General features: G+C 32.9%; 1 protein-coding gene across 1 annotated transcript in view; it reads right to left on the reverse strand.

Annotated features, from left to right (window-relative positions):
• Window positions 1-808: 808 nt before the first annotated feature.
• The window catches only part of MGAT4C (MGAT4 family member C), a 227,911-nt gene continuing 206,008 nt past the window's right edge, over window positions 809-22,711 (reverse strand). The window contains exons 4-6 of the mRNA XM_043561810.1: window positions 13,707-13,859; window positions 8,098-8,245; window positions 809-4,887 (exon numbers count right to left, since the gene is read on the reverse strand). Coding sequence (XP_043417745.1) covers window positions 3,746-4,887; window positions 8,098-8,245; window positions 13,707-13,853 — 1,437 coding nt within the window. The 5' untranslated portion in view covers window positions 13,854-13,859 and the 3' untranslated portion in view covers window positions 809-3,745. The remainder of the gene's footprint in view (window positions 4,888-8,097; window positions 8,246-13,706; window positions 13,860-22,711) is intronic.

Consider the following 22,711-nt stretch of genomic DNA (forward strand, 5'->3'; position numbering starts at 1 on the left):
TTTCTTGATTGATTAGTTTGTTATCTCATTTTCAGTTCTAACAGCCTACAAGGTAGAATTATTTCAATTTTATAGATGTAGGTACTAAGATTCAAAAGGGTTAAATAACTTTCCTCATGTCTGGAGGAAATCAGTAATTGCAAAACTGGATTTCAAACTCAGGTCTATGTGACCCTTCCATTGTATCTCCTGAGAGGAAAAAAAAGGCACATACATCAAATTTGTGGTAACATAAAGCTGGGGAGCTATGTTAAAACCCCGAATGATGGAGTCAAGAGCAGGAAAGTATGGGACCATGGATCAGAAGAAACACTGAAATTTTCTTGAAATTAACATTAAAATTTAAAAGAAAAATTCACAGAATTGATTGAACATATACAAAATGGCAAATCATGTTTTTTCAGTAATAAATGTCATGAAGTGTGAAGGTGAGCTCTGTTAGTCAATAGTATGGTGATAAAAATGAATGTAATCTTAAACTCTATTATGGAAATACTGAAAAGGTGAAGGAAGAGAATCATGCTCTTATCTTCATATGTTAGAGGACACTGAGAGTAGTGTTTTCCATATTAATCCAGGGCACCACATTCTAAAGAACATGTTGACAAACTGGCAAATATTGTGCCATATGGACATTTAGAAGACCAAGTGCTTTCCCTTTCTTATAATTTGTAAATATTTGTTTTGTTTGTATGCCATTATTGTACATTATAGTCTTTCTATGATAGCTTTATAAAAAGTCCCAGAAACAATAGTTCAGTAAGAAATGGAATGTTCTAGTTTAATAAGTGTAGCTATATGAGAAAAGTAGTTTTAAATGACACTTGGTTTCTAAATTATATTTTTATATCTGGAAAATATCTATGTTATAAAAGCTGATAGGTTTTTAGTGATACTTCAAAAGTGCTTCTATTAACACTTTCTATGTATTTTTATACCTAGACATGTTATTGCTGCTATAATGTGTGTTTTCCAAAAATGTGTAATTTCCATATTTTTATTGTGCTTTTACAAATGCTTTTCTTTGATGTTCATAAATGCTGAAAAGGCTCCCTTAAGGAGAAGAATCTTAAATGTAAATAAACTTTTTAGTCAGTTCACAATAAACAAACTGAGACATTATTTAAGGTACATATTTTGTGCTTGAACCTTGTCAGCATCTTATTTACATAGCAAATAAATACCTCAACTGTCATGGTACATTCCAGTGTTTTTTCAATAGATATTTGTAACAAAGAAAATTTTATATATATATATATGTGTATATATATATATATATGTATGTGTGTATATATATGTATATATATATATGTTCATATATATACATATTTAAAAAAACTGCCAAGAGAGACATTGATGGAACATTATGCTTAATAACAGATTGAATATGATTAAACCTAATAAGTGTCTTTTTGCTCTATGTCTCCGAGACAAGATTATAGGAGCCTTATTCAGAACTTTTAAATATAGGAAATGCAACATTGAATCAAGTGAAGAATGCTTGGTCAGATTATCTTTTTGAAAAAGAAAGGTTATTTGTCCCAGTGTCCCTAATAGAGAATCTTTGTCCAAGTCTTTCCTTAAAAAGGTTGACCTCCACTTAATCTATAAAAAAACATAGACACATCCTTAGGTGATTGACCAGCTTATTAAAACCTGGGTTCTATAATGAAAAGATCAGGCTTAAGATAAAATGTAACCACTTTAAATCACATTTACATTTATAATTTTCTAGCAAATGTTCAATTTCGCCCTCAGCAATATTTCTTGAAGCATTTTCCAGAAGTTGATATCAATGGCTGGTCTTTGGAAACACTCTCAGAACCTAGGCAGACTCCACGAAGTTTACAATCACTTCAAGGAGTCTGCCTAAGCTTTGATATTACATGTCTTTGTTGTGTACCTTTTATCATTAAAAGTGGAGAAAGTGATTATCTGTAATTTCTGAGATATATGTAGAATATTATACAACTAGCCAGTTAATGAACGAGGATGATAAAAGCCAATAAAACAGAATATCTTTAAGTGTCTGGCAAATATCCTCCAAATCAAGGCAAAGATTATAGTTTAGTGGCAGTGTTCATTTTTTCGTACGACTTTAAGACTCAGTTGTGCAAGGAAATATTAATATTTATAGATTCACATTTTCTCTTTATTATACTATAGCAACTGGATGCAAAAAATACACAGTAGCTATTGTATCAATAAAAGAAAAAAATTCCCAATTTTTTATGAGTTTCTAATTTAATCAATTTGGATAGATTGAATAAAATGCTTTCTAATCTATAAAAACATATATATTTGAGTCTCTCCAGAAATTTACCTGAAGTACTTTTCATATATTCACAGTAAGCACCTTCATCTTTGCTGTTTGTCAAAAAATAGAGAGGATCCGACAAGCTCAGGGTATTCTGAACAACCAATGTCTTTACGATGCACTAAGGTGTCCTGAAATGCTTTGATAGGACACATGGTTTTAGCACAACTGTCCAGTCCCTTATAGTAATAGTTAGCAAAGTTTGTTCTCCATTTGGGTGCATATACAAGAGCATCCTTTCGGGCACTTTTAGGTTTATTCCACAGAATGAAAATGAGACTTATGAAAGAATTATACTAGCTGTTTCAAGATAGCATGACTTACTATCTCAGACTCATGTAGAGGCGAACAGAAAGCATAATTTATGTGAGGAGCAATCTCCACATAAGGGAAAGAGCACTGTGGATATCAGAACATCCGATCTCTCGCTTTGGCTTTACTATGAACTAGCTGTGAATACAGAAAAGTTAACTGATTTCTTGGTTTCCTACTTTTCTCTTTTATAAGATGCCCATTTAAACTCTAAAAAAAGTATATGATAGATTACAACGATTTCAATTGTATGAATTTTAATACAAAACATATAAAATCAATTTCAAAAATTTTCTGCATACACTGAAAATGTAAGAATGAACTAACTACAGGCCTTCTCTAATTTCTTCTATTAAATGTAGGTACCCAATATAACTTGAAAATATCGAGCATAACTACTCTTTTTTGCAAAAGGGAAACTAGAAAAGACTGCTTCCCACAGAAAATTTATTAACAATAGGTGCTCAATTGTTTTTATACAATGAACAATGCCCCTTTTTATATAAATAATCATGGGAGAAATATTTTTAAGCCATTTTTTTTCTTTCCATAACCTCACCTACACATAAAATTTTGCTGTAAAGACATCACTTCTATGAGGAGGTATTCATTGTAGATGCCTGGAAGTCTATGAAAATCTATGTTTACAAGAAAAAAAAAATTATCATTCTAACCAACTGCATATTCACACAGATGCTTAATAAGAGCTATCTGATGACATAATGAGTTATCAATTCTTGAGGAAGTGCATACAGTTGGCCACTATTTTTTAAGACTCACCATCCAGCAAACTAAATTTTCTCATTTTGAATCCTTCATGTCACCTTTTTGACATTTAGTTGAAATTTTGGAACAAACACGATAACATTAAAAATATAAATGAAATTCACAACGGACTGATACTCAACTTCAGAAGTTAAAATAAACTCAAGTGTGTATTAGAGTAAAATTATGTTGACAATATGCAAATCAAAACTGCAAAAATGCTTAGGCTTTTCTTTTAAAATGTCTCATCCATTGCCTTCCCTCCAAAGGACAAAAGTAGCAAAAGAGGAAGGTAGCAAAAAAGGAAACAGGAAAGCCTGTTTTAGGAACTGGACATCTCCGTTTAATTGGCTAAAAAGTCCAAATGCTAATACTCCTAATAATCAGCCATTCCTTTTGTGTCTTGGTAACATATATCCTTATACAATGTATATCAAATGGAATTTTTTGATTCACCTCTGACATTTCAAAGTTTCCATTTTTGAATTCCCCTAGTCTTAAGTAAGTAACACATTGTCTACTTTGTTTGAAATCTATAACATTTTCCCCAACATCTAGGGCTCCATGATGCAAAATGTCATTTTGCCGATCTTCTGTTCCAGTACTCACTTTAATTTTTTTAATTAAAATTGGATTTTCAAATATAATCACAAAGACGTCTCCTGCTGAAGGTGGTTTTCCCCAAAAGTACTCATCGACACTACTATAAGCCTTGCTTGCTTCATAATTTTCAAAAACATTCATGTTGGTATACAGATTTGCAGGAGGGTTATCGGGGATGTCAAATGACTCTTCTTCAAAATCATCATCCTTCAGCTTATTCTCAGTCCCTTTATATGATGAATAATAACCCATGTGCTGAAAGAGAGATGGTTTAAAACGGATCACATTTTTCTGAGCTAAAAGACCCCGAAAATGAGTCAGTAGCCAATCACAAGGCATTTCTTGATAAAACATTAATAAAAAGTGTGCCAAACGTGGGAGATCATGAGAATGATAAAGTTTCCCAATGTAGCCAAGCTTAGAGAACTCAAGAGTTACCCAGTAGGTTCCTTCAAGGGATGTAATGACTTTCTTGATGGCAGTTAAGAAATTTTTTGAACATCGAACATCATCTTCAAGCATTACATAATAGTCTGAAGTATTGGCACAAAAATTAAGCAGAAAAGCATAATCTACATTTTGCTTAGAACGAAATCTGACTCTGTCTTCTGGATCATTGTAATTTCTTTTAAGGCCATCCAGGATTGGGTAATATTCCTCTGGAGCATGTATAACTACTAATCTTCCTGCAATAATATGGTGGGCAAATTTCTGTGTAATATCCTGGACTATGACCTCACGCCAGGATGAATTAAAGTCTGCTAGATGAACCACCACTGAAATTTCCTTCAGCTCTTCGTAGCTGGACTGCTCAAAAATTGACTTGATTGTCTCAAGTAAATAGTTTCCTTTTTTTCGTTTCACTGACGACAGTCCAATGGTAAGAAACCCTGAACAAAAGAATTCAGAAGGAAGACAAATTAAATGTGAAATAGGCTTTGAATAACAGAGACAAAACTCTTTTCCCCTTAGGCCTGCTACTGTATTAGGTAAATCTAGTAAATGATATGTATAGCATATTTTGTGATTAAAGTATTATGCTAAACATATAAAGCCTATAGTACTTAATACATAATTGATTTTTCTATGAAAAAAAATGTCTCTTAAGCACAATGACATATGAGCGTTATTGCTGTAAACATTTGTTTATGAAATAAAAATATGATTTAAGGTGTTTTACAGCTTAATGCTCTCATATATGCCCACTAAAGAAGATAGATGTTTGGATAATATCCACACTATTAAAAAATGCAAAAGGAGAAGAGAATTCACACTTAAGGATGACAAACTGGTCTCAAATGATAACAAGAAAATTAAGCCTAACTTATTCTTTTACACATCTTTACATTTTTCATAGAAAACATGGAATATTTTCATTTGTCTTTGATCACTGTCAGTATTTTGCACCAGAAAAATTAATAATTGGACTTCACAAGTTTATTTTGAAATTTACCTAGTATTTTAATTGGAATGCCAACAAAATTATAACTACTTTTTAAAAACTGAATTATTACTCAAATGTGTTGTACATTGTTCCAACACATGAATATCCCCATTTTCCTTATTTTGAAACACAGTTTTACAGCAATTTGTCTGGGGAAATTTTTATTCAGACACCTAAAATCTAAAATTAGAAACTGGATATTTGTAGAAAATAAAGTAAAAGCTTGTGAAATGGCAGTTTAGTTCTAATAAGTATGGATGTCTTTTTATTGAAATATTTTCACTTTTTAAACCTCTGATTCTCACCATGATTCAGAACTGAATAAAATTTCATAACCACTCTTTGGAAAATAGGAAAATGTTTATATTCACCAAAATCACTGTTTTTTTAAGTTTATTTATTTTTGAGAGAGAGAGAGAGAGAGAGAATGAGTGGGGGAGGGGCACAGAGAGAGGAGAGAACAAATCCCAAGCAGTCTCCTAGCTCTGTGCCAAGCCTGATGTGGGACTCAATCTACTAACCTGAGCTAAAATCAGGAGTCCAACGCTTAACTGACAAGCCACGCAGGTGCCCTGAGGTCACTGTTTTAATACAGACACCTGCTTCTTGTGACTTATACAATACTGAAAGAACCCTGTCCAAGAAAAATCTTTCTCACTAGTCTGTCAGAGAGGTAGACAAGGACACATTTTGTTTAAATACCTGGATTTACCACACTAACTTCTTTTGAAAAATGAGTATGTTCTCTGGTACCATTAAACTCTAGATACCAGCCTTTACTAATAGCTTTTACAATAGTCAATGGTATCAGGTTACTTTCCACATAAAAGGTAGGAGTCTATGAACTGTACCCTTGAAATTATCTTGAAAATTTACCCTATGCAATTATCTTGAAAATTCCTAATAGTCTTTTGGGATAGCTTTGCACCTATCATCATTCCTACTTTATAGATGAGGAAACTAAATCACAGGGAGATGTGTTAACTGTGCAAAGTGTTAACACTTCGTGAGACGTAGGGTGCCAAGATCCCAAATGTGCTGCTTGTACCCTCTGTTTGTATCGCCTCTTTGTATAAAACAGCAGCATATGTGCCAACACACATTAGTAAACTGAGGATGGAGAGGGAGAATTAGTAATGTTTGCACAAAGGTAATGTAACAGATGGAGATAAAAATAAACAGTGGCAAACTTATGCAATTAGAAGAAAGCTTAAGAGCAATCAACATTTGGAACGAAGGAATGAACGGAAGATCGACCTAAAGAAACCTGCATTAAGTTACAAATTTTCTCAACCTGGTGATCACAGACTCACGTGTACAAACATTTCTTAATGGGGAACTCGATTTCTATGGTCTCCACAAGATCTGTTAAGAAATTCATGATATCACTTGTTTACTTGATTCCACGAGTCATGTTTTTCAGAGACATTTTTAAAGCAGTTTGAATCCTACAATTGATGGCATCTTACAATTAAAATGATAATGTGTATTTTCTTGGTGGCACATTAATTAGATCATTATACTCTGTAGAGTCTATAGCATCTTGAAATCCATGAAGTGTGTGTAGTATGTTACTTCTCAGATCCAAACTGCCTGTAGTGAGTTGAATAGTTTTTCTATTCAACCTCAGAATGTGACCTTACTTAAAAATTGAGTTTTTGCCGATGTAATTAGTGAAAGATCTTAAGATAAATCATATTATATTGAGAGTGGATTCTAAATTCAATGACAGGTGTCCTTGAAGAAGAGAGGACACAGAGAGACACAGAGCAAGAGAAGTTCATGTGGAGATGGGGGCTGGGATTACAGTTATGTCCCTACAAGCCAAAGAACACCAAGAGTGACCAGAAGCTGAAAGTTCAAGGCAAGACAAGATTCTCCCCTTAACTTTCAGAGGGAGAGTGACTCTGCCACCACCTTGATTTTGAACATTTGGTCTCCGGAAACACAAGAGAATAAATTTTTGTCATTTTACACTACCTCGCTTGTGGTAATTTGGTATAGCACCTTGGGAAAGTAAAACAATGACTTTCACTTTTTCAAAAGTGGTGGCAAGTCATAAAAACCAAAGCATTAGAGTTGCAAAATATATCAATATTGGGAATAGTTGTTTTTAAAATATACCTTTACAATTTTAAATAAAATTATTTTTCTCAGTCTTTCTACATGGTTCTAAAATAAATTGTTTGAAAGTTTATATTACAATTAGGCATGTTAAAAAGTTTCTTTTTTTATTATTATTCATGGATGGGATCAGTGAGTAACTGCAATTTGTGAAGAAACATTGAAATGTTTCCCAAAGAATATATTATATTAGTAAATAAAGCCCATAAAATTTTATTGCTCTACACATGAAGCCGGTTGTCATTATTTTAAAACAAAAATATTTTATGTTCTATATTCTTGATTTAAAAGTGTAGGGATCATGGGCACCTACGTGGCTCAGTCGGTTAAGCCTCCGATTTCAGCTCAGGTCATGATCTCCTGGTTGGGTTCAAGCCCCGCTTTGGGCTCTGCACTAACAACTCAGAGCCTGGAGCCTGCTTCGGATTTTGTATCTCCCTCTCTCTCTGCTCCTCCCCCGCGCACTCTCTGTCTCTTTTTCCTTCAAAAATAGATAAACATTAAAAAAAATTAAAAGTGTAGGGATACTTACGCTTTCTTTGTAAAGGTGTGGCAGCTAAGTAGCGATATGTGACATTGATGGCTCCTGAGAAATTCGATAAATCTTTGAAAGTATGCACATAGCGTTCTGAATTCAGCTGATGTGTGGATGTTTCCCTTATAAGCTGTTTGTCTCCTTCCTGAATGCCAAGAAGGAGGAAGAGAAAATAAATATAATAGATGGTCGTGGATTGAAGTTTCTCCTTAGGCAATGAATATATGGGGCTGATATATAACATGGTTATTATATAAATCTCAACTACTGGTACCACAAGCTGTAGATCATTATCTCTTACCTGAATTCTTACCTAAAGTCTCTGTTCCAGGCTCTCCTACTCTATTGCACTCTTTATATTCCTCTTCCATTTGCTTTTCTACAGCATACATTAATAATGGCATTTACTGGGGCGCCTGGGTGGCTCAGTCGGTTAAATGTCCGACTTCGGCTCAGGTCACGATCTCGCGGTCTGTGAGTTCGAGCCCCGCGTCAGGCTCTGGGCTGATGGCTCAGAGCCTGGAGCCTGTTTCCGATTCTGTGTCTCCCTCTCTCTCTGCCCCTCCCCCGTTCATGCTCTGTCTCTCTCTGTCCCAAAAATAAATAAATGTTGAAAAAAATAATAATGGCATTTACTTGGCCAAAAAAAAATCTCCACATGAAAATTACAACTGCCTTTATGTTAAAATTCAAATTCATCACAATAATTCAATGGTCTTAAAAACTCATAATCATCTACTTTATAGTTTCATGTAAAACTAATTCTTACTAACCTTCCCATATTTGAGTCATATTAAGCTGTTTCTTCTTCTTCAAGCATTGTTAAATAATATTACACAATATTTCTGTGTAATTCTTTCTGGATAATTTATTAATCAAGAAGTTAGTCAGTTACTTATATGGCCACTATAATCAAAGACTGTTAAGAATAGATAGCCATGGTCCTTGTGACATTGTGGTGTTTTTTTCAAATGTCTTCAAGGTATTTTAATTAAGGTAACTTTGTACCAAGTCAAGGAAATCTCTTCAGACCTTGCATTAGTTTTTCTCACGATACATTTGCTCATTGTGTGTGTGTGTGTGTGTGTGTGCCTGTGCGTGTGTGTGTGTGATATTCTGTTGCAGGTGAAGTCTAATCCTTTTATATTTAAGATGCCGATTATGTAATTGGTAATGGACTTACGTCATTCAATCTCTGGGCAAGTTTATTTAAAAAATACATATTCATATTTAGTTTAAAATATACCCCATTAACCATTACTTGGTCCTCTTTTCTCCCTTCTTCAGTATAAGTTCAATAGTAGATTTTGATTAGCTAGTCACCATTTGATCAAGTCTTTACTGATTATACATTATTAGCAAAATATCGACTTTTTTGACCTTTGTACATGGCTTACTACCATGGGTAGAATATATTTAAAGATAACCGATTTAGAAAGAATTTTGTTGTTTCTGGCAAGTTCCTACTGTACTGTGTGGTGTTATATAGATCTATTTCTACTATTCCATATAGAATGGCAAGTCAAGCCTGAGAAAGCCATTAAGAAAACAGAGAAAGTGAATGCATTAAAAACAAATTTGGTGCTCATATTATCTGCCTGTGCTCAATAAAACTTTAATTAAACCCTTGCTATAAAAAATTAGAAAGGATTCTAATATAGTTTTTACCTCATTTGGAACATTCACCAGTTTACATCAAGTCAAATGTGAATGGAGAAAGTGACTGACTCAAAATTTAAAATCAATGGCCGGACTGGAATTGTCTTAGAATAAACATTGAGAATAGCAGGCCATGACTGGGAAGAGCTTTCAATCTGATTGTTGCCAATTCAAGATCTATTCTAAATATCGTTTCTGTATGTTCAATTATGTTTATAAACCTATACTTGGTCTTTAATACTGTATTTTTATATTTTATATTGCCTTGATAATTGCAAAAAAAAAGTTAGTCCTTTAAAATATTTATAATATATTTGCCATCTATAAGTTACAGGCTTTCAAAATATATGAAGTTATACCTTGAATTCTATATTGCTTATAAATATACTAATTGAATATCTACTTAACCCTGATTATTTCAATTTCATTATGAATAAATATGTTTATGTTTTTCTTTCTGAAAACCTATATAACATTATTAAAGTTTTAAAATCCACAAATTTAGGATTGCCAAAATGTAACTAAGGACTCAGTTCAGCATCAGCCACATTAATAGTAATGAAATAGTGCCCATTATCAATAGAGTCTAGAAGAAATGTCTATAAAAATCACAGCTATCACAACACTGAATTCATTTTACCATTCTGTTCTTATGTGATGTTACATTCTAAAGGCAGTGCAGGATATTGAATATTTCTTTAAGAATTCTATCTTGAATGTGTAAAAATCCAGACCTTTTCTGTGTTAAGATAGAGTACATTCATCCTGATTGAAGGACATAACAGAATATAAAATGAAATGGAACTTATATGAAAGCACTTTATTAAATTCTCAAGAACAAGCTTCTTTACACTTTTCAGCATAAATAAATAATGCAACTTTCACCTGAGTCAGCCTTGTTGGCTGCTTTCCAGAGGCATCTACCTGAACAGCTAGGCTCTCCCTGGATACCTTCTTTCTGTAGCTACTATACTGTGGTGTATTTCTCAGTAATAAGACAAAGCTTTATGACAATCATTTTCTGGATAGGAATGCAATTCAATGGACTAGCTACAGACTAAGTATATACCCTAGTGGCTACTTTGAAGATGCTCACAGCCCAGAGGCTAAGTTGATTGGGCATGCAGCGTCTCTTCTACTTAGTTTGCCTTGGAATAGCATTTGTCTCTTACACTGAGCTTGGCTTCCTTTCCCAATGAAAGGCACATATATGCCGAATATATAAGCAATACATTAAACTATTATATGCCCAGTATTTCAGGATACAAATGGATTTTCTAGCAAAAACACAGCAGAATACAATGTACTAAGTAACTCCAGAGATCTTTTACTTGCAATTGTTTATCTGTTTTCTCTGAATTGTGACTATTATGTCCCCCTGAAATAAGGGAGGCAGGAAAAAAAGATCTACTACTGTCTATGTTTAGAAAATTGTACACATTGTGGCATTCTAAAATAAAAAAAATAAATCAGATGATTTTATGAAAACTGAAATAAACACAGATAAAAGGGTCAAAGGGAGAAGTGTTAAGAAGAAACTACGTGTATACTAGTAGGTGGCTGGCTTTCCATGGATATTAAACACTTTTAGAAAAACAATATTAATGTAATTTTATATTAATTATTTAAAGAATGTTTAAATCTTTATGCATATTAGCTTTGGAATAAAAATTAGCTCCAAATGCAATTTAGGTAAAAAATCATCTAGTAAATAGTGAGAAATTAAACTAATAAAAATAGTGTCATTAAATTTTCAGTAAGGTTATGCTTATATTTAACAATCATTTTAATTCACTCTTTCCACTTTAATATAAGTATTTAAAAACAATATTTTTTTAATTTGAGAGAGAGAGAGAGAGAGGGAGAGCATGAGCAGGGGAGAGGGGCAGAGGGAGAGAGAATCTTAAACAAGCTGCACGCTTAGCATGGAGCCGGACTCAGGGCTGTATCCCTTGACCCTGGGATCGTGACCTGAGCTAAAGAAAAGAGTTGGATGCTCAACTGACTGAGCTACCCAGACACCTTCAAATAATTTCAATTTTAAAACTAAGGAGCAATCCCTTCTCTGTACTTGGGCTGATTTGTGAATTTGACTAGATATATGCCTAATATAGCCAGAGAAAATTTCATCAAGAAAGTACTCTTTAGTAAGAGCTGCTTCATTAAATCATACCTTTTTACATTAGATGGCTGGGACTGAAGTGTAGATAGAAATGTGTAAAAGAGCATTAGTATTTGATCTTCTTATAGATATATACTCTACTAGTTCTTACACATTTTATAATGAATTTGAAGAGCTTTTAAATCAACAAGATAGAAGGATGCTTGCTGCATACAATGGTCTTTTGTCTGTTTAAAATGAGACACTGCAATTGAGTTGAAAGTGTCTCATAAATGCAGCAAATCATTAAATGCAATAGGTATCCTGTTAATACCATGTGTTTCATTTACAAGATGTGATTTACTGCTACCAGTAGACACAGATGTAAGAAATAATTTTTTATTACAAAATTAAATCACTTATCAAAAGCTCTTCTAGTTAATTTATGATCTTTAATTTTATCCAGAAAAAAAAAATAGCTGGATCACATGGGTTTTTCTATATTGTCTTTAAGTCTTAAAAACCTAATAATCAGGTTTAAAGAGAAATCAAAATGCATATCATTAGTAAGTTTCTCCAATTTGCTGTGTTTACCTAAATCATCCCTAGTCAAGTTCTATGAATCTGTGGTGATTTCAGCTATTGTGAATTGTCTGTAGATAATAGAATGAGGGGTCCACGAGATCAAGACTTATACATGAATGTAAAAGTCATAGGCAGAACCAAAATCTAGGAATCCAGCAGAATTTCATCATCAAACAATGCTAAAGGAAGTAAAATGCTTTACACAAAACTTCCAAAGAATATCTGTACCAACTAAGATCAAATGGTTAGGTTATAGGACATAGAATAGTATATGGCAAATCATGGGTAGTTAAAAAATCATGTTCAATTAAAACATTTTACTGGGAAATGCTTTTTGTGGTTATTGTCAGATTTTCTCTTGATAAGATATTAACTGAAACTTTCAGCATGCTTGCATAATGGAAAGTACTTTTTAGTCCTCTGTATGTCCAAAAATTTTAATTTTCTGAAATATGTGAACACGAATAATAGTGTAAAGATTAGGACTTTTCCAGATAACTTAAGCTCAATTCAGAATGAAAGTGAATAAGCAATAATTACCGTGTTATTCTCATCAGACATGAAATAATGTGATACTTATAACAATAACAAGTAATAGAACAAATTGAGTTCTCAGAATTAACCAGAGTAAGTCCTTTGTCCATTTCTAGAATTTAATTAAAAGTTAATTTATATGCTATATTCTAATTTATCTTTTTTTAAACTACTGAATACTTTTCACATCATTGTTTCTAGTTCTTAAAGTTCTATGTTATTTTTCAGTGAATTTAAATATACAACATGGTGGCCATTTATGCCTATTCAAAATCAAATGAAGTGTCATATATGATAGCAAAATAGCATAATTAGTATCACTAGTTAAAATGTAGAATTTTGAAAATTTTGATAAGAAAATTGATAAAGGACTCATATCTTTAAGCAATTTTTAAAAGTCTATATTTTTAAACTAAATCTCAAAATGGTTATATATACTATTAATTCAGCATGGTGATGATAGCTAATTTATTTATACAATATACATATTTGAACTACTATATACAGAATTAAAGAAAACATTGTGACATAAATCAAAATAATTATAATGCTGGTAATATATAATTAGTACAAAAAGTAGCTTGATAGAAAACATAAATGTCACAGTTTTGCTCAAACTAAGGTTATGCCAGCAGCCTAGGATTGAAGTTATGTTACAATTGGACTAAATCTAGTTTGACTTCAGCTTTATGTGTAACAACAAAAATAACAAACCTCCAAAACTTACCAGAACATAGCTGTCTTCAATGTACAAGTTCATAAAGAGAAGGAAAATGACAAGAACTCCCAAAAATGACACTGTGGAACGTTTTCGCAGGCATCTCATTTTATCCAGTATTTCAAAAATATGCTTCATTTGATAAAATTTAAGCATTCTATACTGTGGAAAAGAGGCACAGAATTATTGACAATGAAATTTGGATGTAAATATTTCTTCATCATAGATATCAAAAACCAGGCCTTAATAAAATGGCACCCTTCAAATGTTTGCACTGAAATTTTCCCATTTTCACACATACAACTTTCACAGATTGTTAATATCTTAGCATAAGGTCAACGCACCAGCTTATATTGTGGAGTGGTTTGCTTGTTTGTTTTTCATGGATAGATTTTTAATATACCTAGAATTTATCTTTGTGTCTTTTATCATGTAATATGATAATTTCATTTCTTTATTTTTCCTATGGAGAGCCAATGGTCTTCCACTTTCTGTGCACTGGTTGTAACTACTAGTTACATTACCAATCCTGACTTCAAGGGTGTGGGGACGTGTAATCCTCCATGCACTGTGAAGTAAAGAAGAACGTTACTATTGTGTACCATATTTATACCGAACCATCCATTCTTTTGATTTGTGATGCCACTTCTAGAATAAGGTCACTTTCTAATTTGCATTTCTAATTTGCATAGGTTGAAAATGTATTTACAGATCCATCATTTATAATTTTTTTCCAATAAGGAAATACATAGCAATTTTGACCGAAACCTTCTAAGTGAAATTCTGTTATTCTGTAGATAAAACAGCATTATGTTTGTAAAATATTTTTTTAAACTGTTTTTTGATGTTTTTTTAAATTATTATTATTTTTGAGAGAGAGAAAGAGAGAGAGGATGAGAGAGGGAGGGAGGGGCAGAGAGTGAGCTAGACACAGAATCTGAAGCAGGCTCCAGGCTCTGAGCTGTCAGCACAGAGCCCGGCAGGGGGCTCAAACCCACAAACTGTGAGATCATGACCTGAGTCAAAGTCAGACTCCCAATTGACTGGGCCACCCAGATGCTCCTGTAAAAGATTTTTATCTGGATTTTGAAAATCGGCGAAAATACAAGGGATTACAATCTAATCACACACCAAGAGACAAAATATTTTTATTTTTAAATTTTTTTTTCAACGTTTATTTATTTTTGGGACAGAGAGAGACAGAGCCTGAACGGGGGAGGGGCAGAGAGAGAGGGAGACACAGAATCGGAAATAGGCTCCAGGCTCTGAGCCATCAGCCCAGAGCCTGCCCGGGGCTCGAACTCACGGACTGCGAGATCGTGACCTGGCTCAAGTCGGACGCTTAACCGACTGCGCCACCCAGGCGCCCCTAGACAAAATATTTTTAAATGTCAGACAAAATATTTTTAAATATGAAGACTTATCTATAGCATGAAATGCATGTATTCCCTCTAACTTAGCAGTTATACCTCTAAAAATCTTTTCAAAGACAAATGTATTTGTGAGGAAACGTTTAGCTGGTATTACAATGGTATTACAAATGGTATTACAAGACAGTGATGTTTATAAAATGAGTTGGAAATGATCTGTAAGATGTTAACAACTGTTACCTTGGTATAGAAGAATTATCAAAAATTTTCAATCTTGTTTTTACTTTTTTCAATTTCTATACTTTCAAAGGTACATATATTCAGTAATATTCAAAAACTTACTTTTAATTTTCAAAATTCTCTATTGTCCAAAGGAAAAAAAAAAACCTGCATTTTATTTTGGAGGCACAGCATAAACACACCAATTTTTTTTCCAGAAAAAAATTTAAAAATGTTACACTTTATGGTGTGTTTTGGATGTTCTGAATTTGAAGGTTATAACTTATGTAAATGCTAAGTCAAGAGGAAGTATATTCTAATTCTATTCCTTTGAGACAAAGGCTAAATGTAAACAATGTGACCACAAAATGAATCTGTAAAGTTCAAATGTAAACAATTATATAGAAAAAATAAGGATATTTATTAAAATTTATTAAATACTAAATGCTGGACAATACAGTTTGCATGGGTAACTCACTGATCTTTCATAACAATGATAAGATTTTAATATTGCCATTAGTTTACAAATGAAAAAAAAAAAAAGAAGAAAAACCCGGAGTTTTCTTGAGGTGTCTCCATAAGGGATGAATCCATTTTTTAAAACTTAAAATTGACCAGAGTCTGCTCTATGAACCACTAATGGTGTATCATTTAGTAATTAGGTTTCATATGATATATATTTTTTTATTTTTTTAATTAATTGATTAATTTAGTTAGAGTACATACATGAGCAGGAAAGGGGCAGAGAGAAAGGGAGAGAGAGAAAACCCAAGCACTCTCCATGCTGTCATACAAATGGCCAAATAGTACAGGAAAAGACACTCAACATTACTTACTGTAATGGAAATGTAAATAACAATCACAATGAGATATCACATCACATCTCTTTAAATGGTTATTATCAAAAGGCTAGATATAAGTACTGATGAGGCTGTGGAGGAAAGAATCTTGTGCACTGTTGGTTGGATGTAAATTGTTGCTGCCACTATAGAAAAGAATGACATTTCCTCAAAAAGTTTAAAATAGAACTACCATATGATCCAGCAATTCCACTTCTGTGTATATATATCAAGGAAAGAAAATTACTATCTTGAAGAGATATCTGCACCTCCATGTGGACTGCAATATTATTCACAATAGCCAAGATATGAAAAAAAAAACCTAAATGTCTGTCAACAGATCAGTGAATAAAGGGAATGTGACATATACATACAGGTATGTGCATACATATACACATATACATATACATACATATATACTACATATATATGTATATATACATACATATATATATGTATATATACATTCATATATATGTATGTGTGTGTGTGTGTGTATATATATATATATATATACATATATATATGTTGGTATATTATTCAGCCATAAAAAAAGAAATCTTGCCATTTGTTACAACATGATTAGACCTTGAGGACATTATGCTAGGTGAAATGAGTCAGAGAAACAAAAATACTGTGTGATTTCACACACAGAATGTGAAAAGGCAAATACACAGAAACAGGGGTTTAGAATAGTGGTTGCCAGGGGCCAGGTGGGTGGGAGAAACAGGGAGATGTCAGTTGAAGGGTATAGACTCCAGTTATGAGTAAGTTCTGAGTATCTAATGTATTACATAGTGCCTGATAGTTAACAGTATGGTATGATATGTTTGAAAATTGCTAAGAAAGTAGGTCTTAAATATTCTCACCACAGAAAACAAAAAGGTAATTATGTGAGGTGATGGAGGTGTTAACCTTATTATGGTAATCATTTTGTGATATATACATGTATCAAATCATCACATTGTATATTTTATACTTACAAATTGTCTTATGTCAATTATATTTTAATAAACCCAGGAGAAAATATAGAAAAGAAACCTCATGTTCATATGGCTTACTGGTGAATTTTACCAAATATTTTTCAGGAAAAAATAATAACTGACTCTACACAAGCTCTTTCAGACAATAGATTTAAGAAAGATTGTTAGTGAAGGGGTGCCTAGGTGGCTCCGTTGGTTAAGCGACCAACTTTGCCTCAGGTCATGATCTTGCAGTTTGTGGGTTCAAGCCCCGCATCAGGCTCTCTGCTGACAGATCAGAGCCTGGAGCCTACTTCAGATTCTATGTCTCCCCCTCTCTCTACCCCTCCCCTGCTCACACTCTGTGTCTCTCTGTCTCTCAATAATAAATAAACGTTAAAATATTTTTAAAAAATTGTTAGTGAAGTATTCTTGACGCACAATACTACATTAGTTTCAAGTGTCTCTCTGTCTCTCAATAATAAATAAACGTTAAAATATTTTTAAAAAATTGTTAGTGAAGTATTCTTGACGCACAATACTACATTAGTTTCAAGTGTGCATTGATTTGAAAATTCTATACATAACTCAGTCCTCCCTATGGTCAATGTAGTTGCCATCTGTTATTATAGTATTACTGACTATATTCCACATGCTGTACTTTCATATTTGTGACTTATTTATTACATGAATGGAAGTTTGTACATCTTAACCCCCTTCATTTGTTATGCTCATCCCTTCACCTACCTTCCGTTTGGCAACAACCATCTTGTTCTCCGTTTTTAAGAATTTGTTTTATTTTTTAGGTTCCACATAGAAGGAAATCATATGGTATCCTTCTTTCTCTGACTTATTTTACATAGCATAATTCTTAATCCATCCATGTTGCTGCAAATGGCAAGATCTCCTTTTTTTAAGCACAAGTAGTATTTCATTGCATGTGTGCATGTGTGTGTGCATGCATGTGTGTGTGTATAAATATATGCATATAGATAGATGATACAGATACAGATACAGATGATATAGATATAGATGATGATATATAGATATAGATATAGATGATATGGATATAGATGTAGATATAGATATAGATGTAGATATAGATATACCTTCTTTATTCATTCATCTATTGTGGGACACTTGTGTTGCTTCCATATCTTGGCTATTGTAGCTAATGCTGCCACAAACATGGGGAAGCGTCTGTCTTTTCAAATTATTGTTTTATTTTATTTGAGTAAATAGCCAGTAGTGAAATTACTAGATCAAATGGTATTTCTATATTTAATTTTTTGAGAGAACTCCACACTGTTTTCCACAGCGGTTGCACCAATTTACTTTCCCACCAGTGGTGCATGAGGGTTCTCTCTCCTCCACATCCTCACTAACACTTACTATTTGTTGTTTATGTTATGTTATGTTATGTTATGTTATGTTATGTTATGTTATTGTATTTATTTTAGTTTTTTTTAATTATTTTGAGAGAGACAGACAGCATGAGCAGTGTAGAGGCAGAGAGAGAGGGAGAGAGAGGATCTCAAGCAGTACAGAGCCTGACATGGGGCTCGAACTCATGAAACTATGAGATCATGACCTGAGCCAAAATCAAGAGTCAGACAATCAACCAACTGAGCCACCAAGTTGCCCCATCTACTTCTTGCCTTTTTTGATAGTAGCCATTTTGATTGGTGTGAAGTGATATCTCAGTGTGGTTTTGATTTGCATTTCCTTGATGATTAGTGATGTTGAGTATCTTTTCCAATTTAGACAATAGATTTTATCTGTTATTATTTTAACTCATTTTACAAATAATTTTATAAGAGTAAAAAATGATTATGAAAACAACTTCATTATAAATATAAGAATTTAAACATAGGTAACTCAAATGTTATTCTTAATTTTTTACAATTTGAAAGTATATGTCCCCCAAGTATATGATGCTTCAAAAACTGCTCAGCCATCATTCCTGAAGGAACAACATATCCATCTTGTAAGTTCTGATTCCAAATTTCTAGTACATCTCAGATAGGTATTGTTACTTCAGGTACCTTGAACTTGCAACATCAATACTCAAGACTCTTGGACAATTTGATGGTTCATAAGTTTGTTAAAGCAAGAACAACCTTCTTATTTGATTCATAATAACTGTAGAAACACTAATCTCATGTGTCTACATCATCTATATCTTTCCAATTATTTTTGTTTACACACCTGCATTTGTGTGATGATAATCTTATCAAGTAAATTTTGTTGCAAACATCGTAAGAAATGAATGAATACTGTTCCATACCTGTTTAGCAAAATAGAATTGTTAGGCTTTTGTTGATCATGTTGTGAGATGAAATCCTCTCTGTCTGAGGATGTTCTCAATGAAAATACCACATTTTCTTTATTCTTTAGACATCTATCCTTTACTCAGCAATTCATATGAGTTTTTATACTATCAATTTTACCATTATCGTGTTGTCAAGAGTACCACTCTTTTTGCATTCATCATCTGATTCATCTAATAATTATGAAGCAAATCTTTCTGTTTACATTTTTTCTCCTTGTCATTATCAGAAAATGAAATGAAAATGAAAAACTCTGAATATTCAGCTGTGTTCAATGAAAGGTTAAATCCCCTGCAAAGATAGTGTCTTTAGATTTCATTTTTACCTACTTGAAAGATCATGCAACACTGCACAGCACAATAACAAGAGATTTAATGCACAGTATAGTGACTAGAGACACAATATGGTATTAAAATCATCAAACATGTTAAGAAACCAGGTTTTAATTATTCCCATCAGAACAAAAAAATGATCATTACATGATATGATGGAGGTGCTATTACTATAATGACAATTATGTTACAATATATAAAGCTAGCAAATATACATGCTTATAGTTACACAGTATTATACATCAAATATATTTCAATAAATATAAAGATATACCAGAAAAAAAAGGTTAACAATGCCTTTTGATGAGGAATAGTTTTTTTAATGTTGGTGAAGTTGAATTTATCATTTTTTTATTGTAGTGCTTTTTTGTGTTCTAACAAACTATCACCTAATTCACATCATACACATATTTTCCTGTTTTCTTGTAGGAGCTTTATAATTTTTGCTTTTAGGTTTAAGTCTACAAATGATCTCAAATGAATTTTGGCTTATGGTGTGGGGAAGAGGATGAGGTTCCTTTTTTATCCTATAGACTTCATTACTTGCTCAAGTACCACTTGTAGAAAGACTATATTTGGTGCCTTTGCTGAAAATCAATTTGATATATGTGTGGTTATATATATTTGGTGTGTGTATATATATATATATATATATATATATATATAAATCTATCTTTGGTATATTAATCTATTTGTCTATCTTTTTAAAAATTTTTTATGTTTATTTATTCATTTTGCGATAGACTGAGGGAGCAAGGTAGGGAGGCAGAGAGAGAGGGAGAAGGAGAATCCCAGGCAGGCTCTGCACTGTTAGTATGGAGCCCAAAGTGGGACTCGGAGTCATTAAACGTGAGATCATGACCTGAGCTGAAACCAAGAGTCAGATACTTAACCTGCTGAGCCACCCAGGTGCCCATCTATTTTTCTATCTTAATGACAATACTACATTATCCTAATTGGAACCTCATCATTATGTCTTGAAATAACATAAGGTGAGTCCTTTATGTCACTCTTCTTTTCCAAGATGTTTCTGGCTATTTCAGGTCCCTTGTATTTCTATGAAAATTTTATCATAATTGTCTATTTTGACAGAAAAAAAACTAGTTAGAGTTTATTAGGACCTAATGGGTCTGCAAATAAATAATCTTATAATCAATACAAACTTCTACAAAAAGAAAGATGCATAGGATTTAACAATTTGTTGAATGTACAGCTAACTTATTGGGATCTAGAAATATACAACTGATATTTTAATATTGACACCTTGAGTCATGTGACCTTCTTAAAGTCATTGCATCTGTAAGCAAAGGCAGTTTTAATGCTTATTTTTGAATCTATAAGCTATTACAATTTGTTGTTGCTGCTGCTGCCTTATTTATTTGCTGGCAACAGCCTCCAGTATATTAAATAGAAGCAATGAAGTAGTGACAGTAAATTTGTTCTGATATTATAGGGATGCATGTTATCTCACTGAGGATGTTTCCCTCTATCCCTAAATTGTTGATATTTTTTACCATGAATAAATATTGGATTTTGCCAAATACTGCTCATCTGTTAAGTTGATCATATGGAAGTTTTTGTCTCCATTATTCTTTCAATATGATGGATTATACTGATTGATTAGAATTTAAACCAAATATATCCAAATATTAAGTAATCATATATATATATGTGTGTGTGTGTGTGTGTGTGTGTATATATATGTATATATATATGTATATATACACACACACACACACATATGTGTGTGTGTGTGTGTGTGTGTGTGTGTAATTCCCTTTCTAATCATTATCCTCTTTGTTGACTTGTGCTATCAGAGTGCTTGTTTCAGAGAAGTCTCCAGTCTATGGCTAATTTTACCCCACAGCTAAGGCAATACTCTTCTGAGTACTCTATCTGACGCTCAATGTATTAATTTTTTTTCTATTCTAGATGAAGAAAACATGATTATTTCTGCCTTTGCATTCCAGAAACCATTCCAATTGTTTTTTTTTTTTCAATGATTCCTTCCTTACCAGTGTTGGATAGTGTTCTCACACACATGCAGTAGGTGCTCAGCTACAGACATAAGGAAAACCCTTTGTAGATTTCTCAATCTCTCTCTCTCTCTCTCTCTCTCTCTCTCTCTTCACAATTGTAGTCTCCATGCAGCTTTCTCCTCTCTGGTACTATGCCTAGAAATCGTAGCCATTTCAGAATCTCAAAATTCTCAACTACATCTCGTCACCTCAGGGAGACTACCTGTCTCATTGGGTTCTCTCCCCTGGTACTATAGCCTAGAAACTCTGAACAGTAAGCTGTGGCGATCATCTCAATTGTTTCCTTTGTATCATGAATCATACCTTTTTCTGCTTATTGTTCATGTGTATAAATTTGTTTCACACATTTAGTCTGGTTTTTCAGTTGTTTAAGGAGAGAAGGTAAATCTGCTGCCTATTTCTGCATCGTGGTCAGAAACATCTTGCTGGTTATACAATTCCTTGCCTGTGCTTTCTTCCCTTTTTCTTGAGAAATATTATTACATTATTGTCTTGCTTTTAATGTTACTTGGGACATCTAACGCCACCTGTTTTTCTTTCCATTATAAATGATTTGGCAAATGTAAAATGAGTTGGTTGTGTTGCCTACCGTTGTTAAATATTCTTTTTTATATTTAAGATGGAATCAGGTATGTCTTGAAGTTAACCATTCTTGAATAGCTTGAGGAAACTTTGACAAAAGGCAACACTGCACAGAACGATATCAGTATATCAACATATCTAATTTATTTAATACATTTAATTGTACATCTATTTTTTAAACACATGGAGAGAACATGGTGGGGGAATAGTGTGTAAATGCTATATATTCTGACAGTACAAAAAATTAACCAACTAAAAACGTGGGGTAAAGAGAGGAAGGGCAAGTAGAATAAGCTCATCGATATCTACACTGTGTAGATAACAGGTGTGAGTCAAAGACT

The sequence above is a fragment of the Prionailurus bengalensis genome, chromosome B4 (assembly GCF_016509475.1).
Source record: "Prionailurus bengalensis isolate Pbe53 chromosome B4, Fcat_Pben_1.1_paternal_pri, whole genome shotgun sequence".
NCBI classification, from domain to species: domain Eukaryota; kingdom Metazoa; phylum Chordata; class Mammalia; order Carnivora; family Felidae; genus Prionailurus; species Prionailurus bengalensis.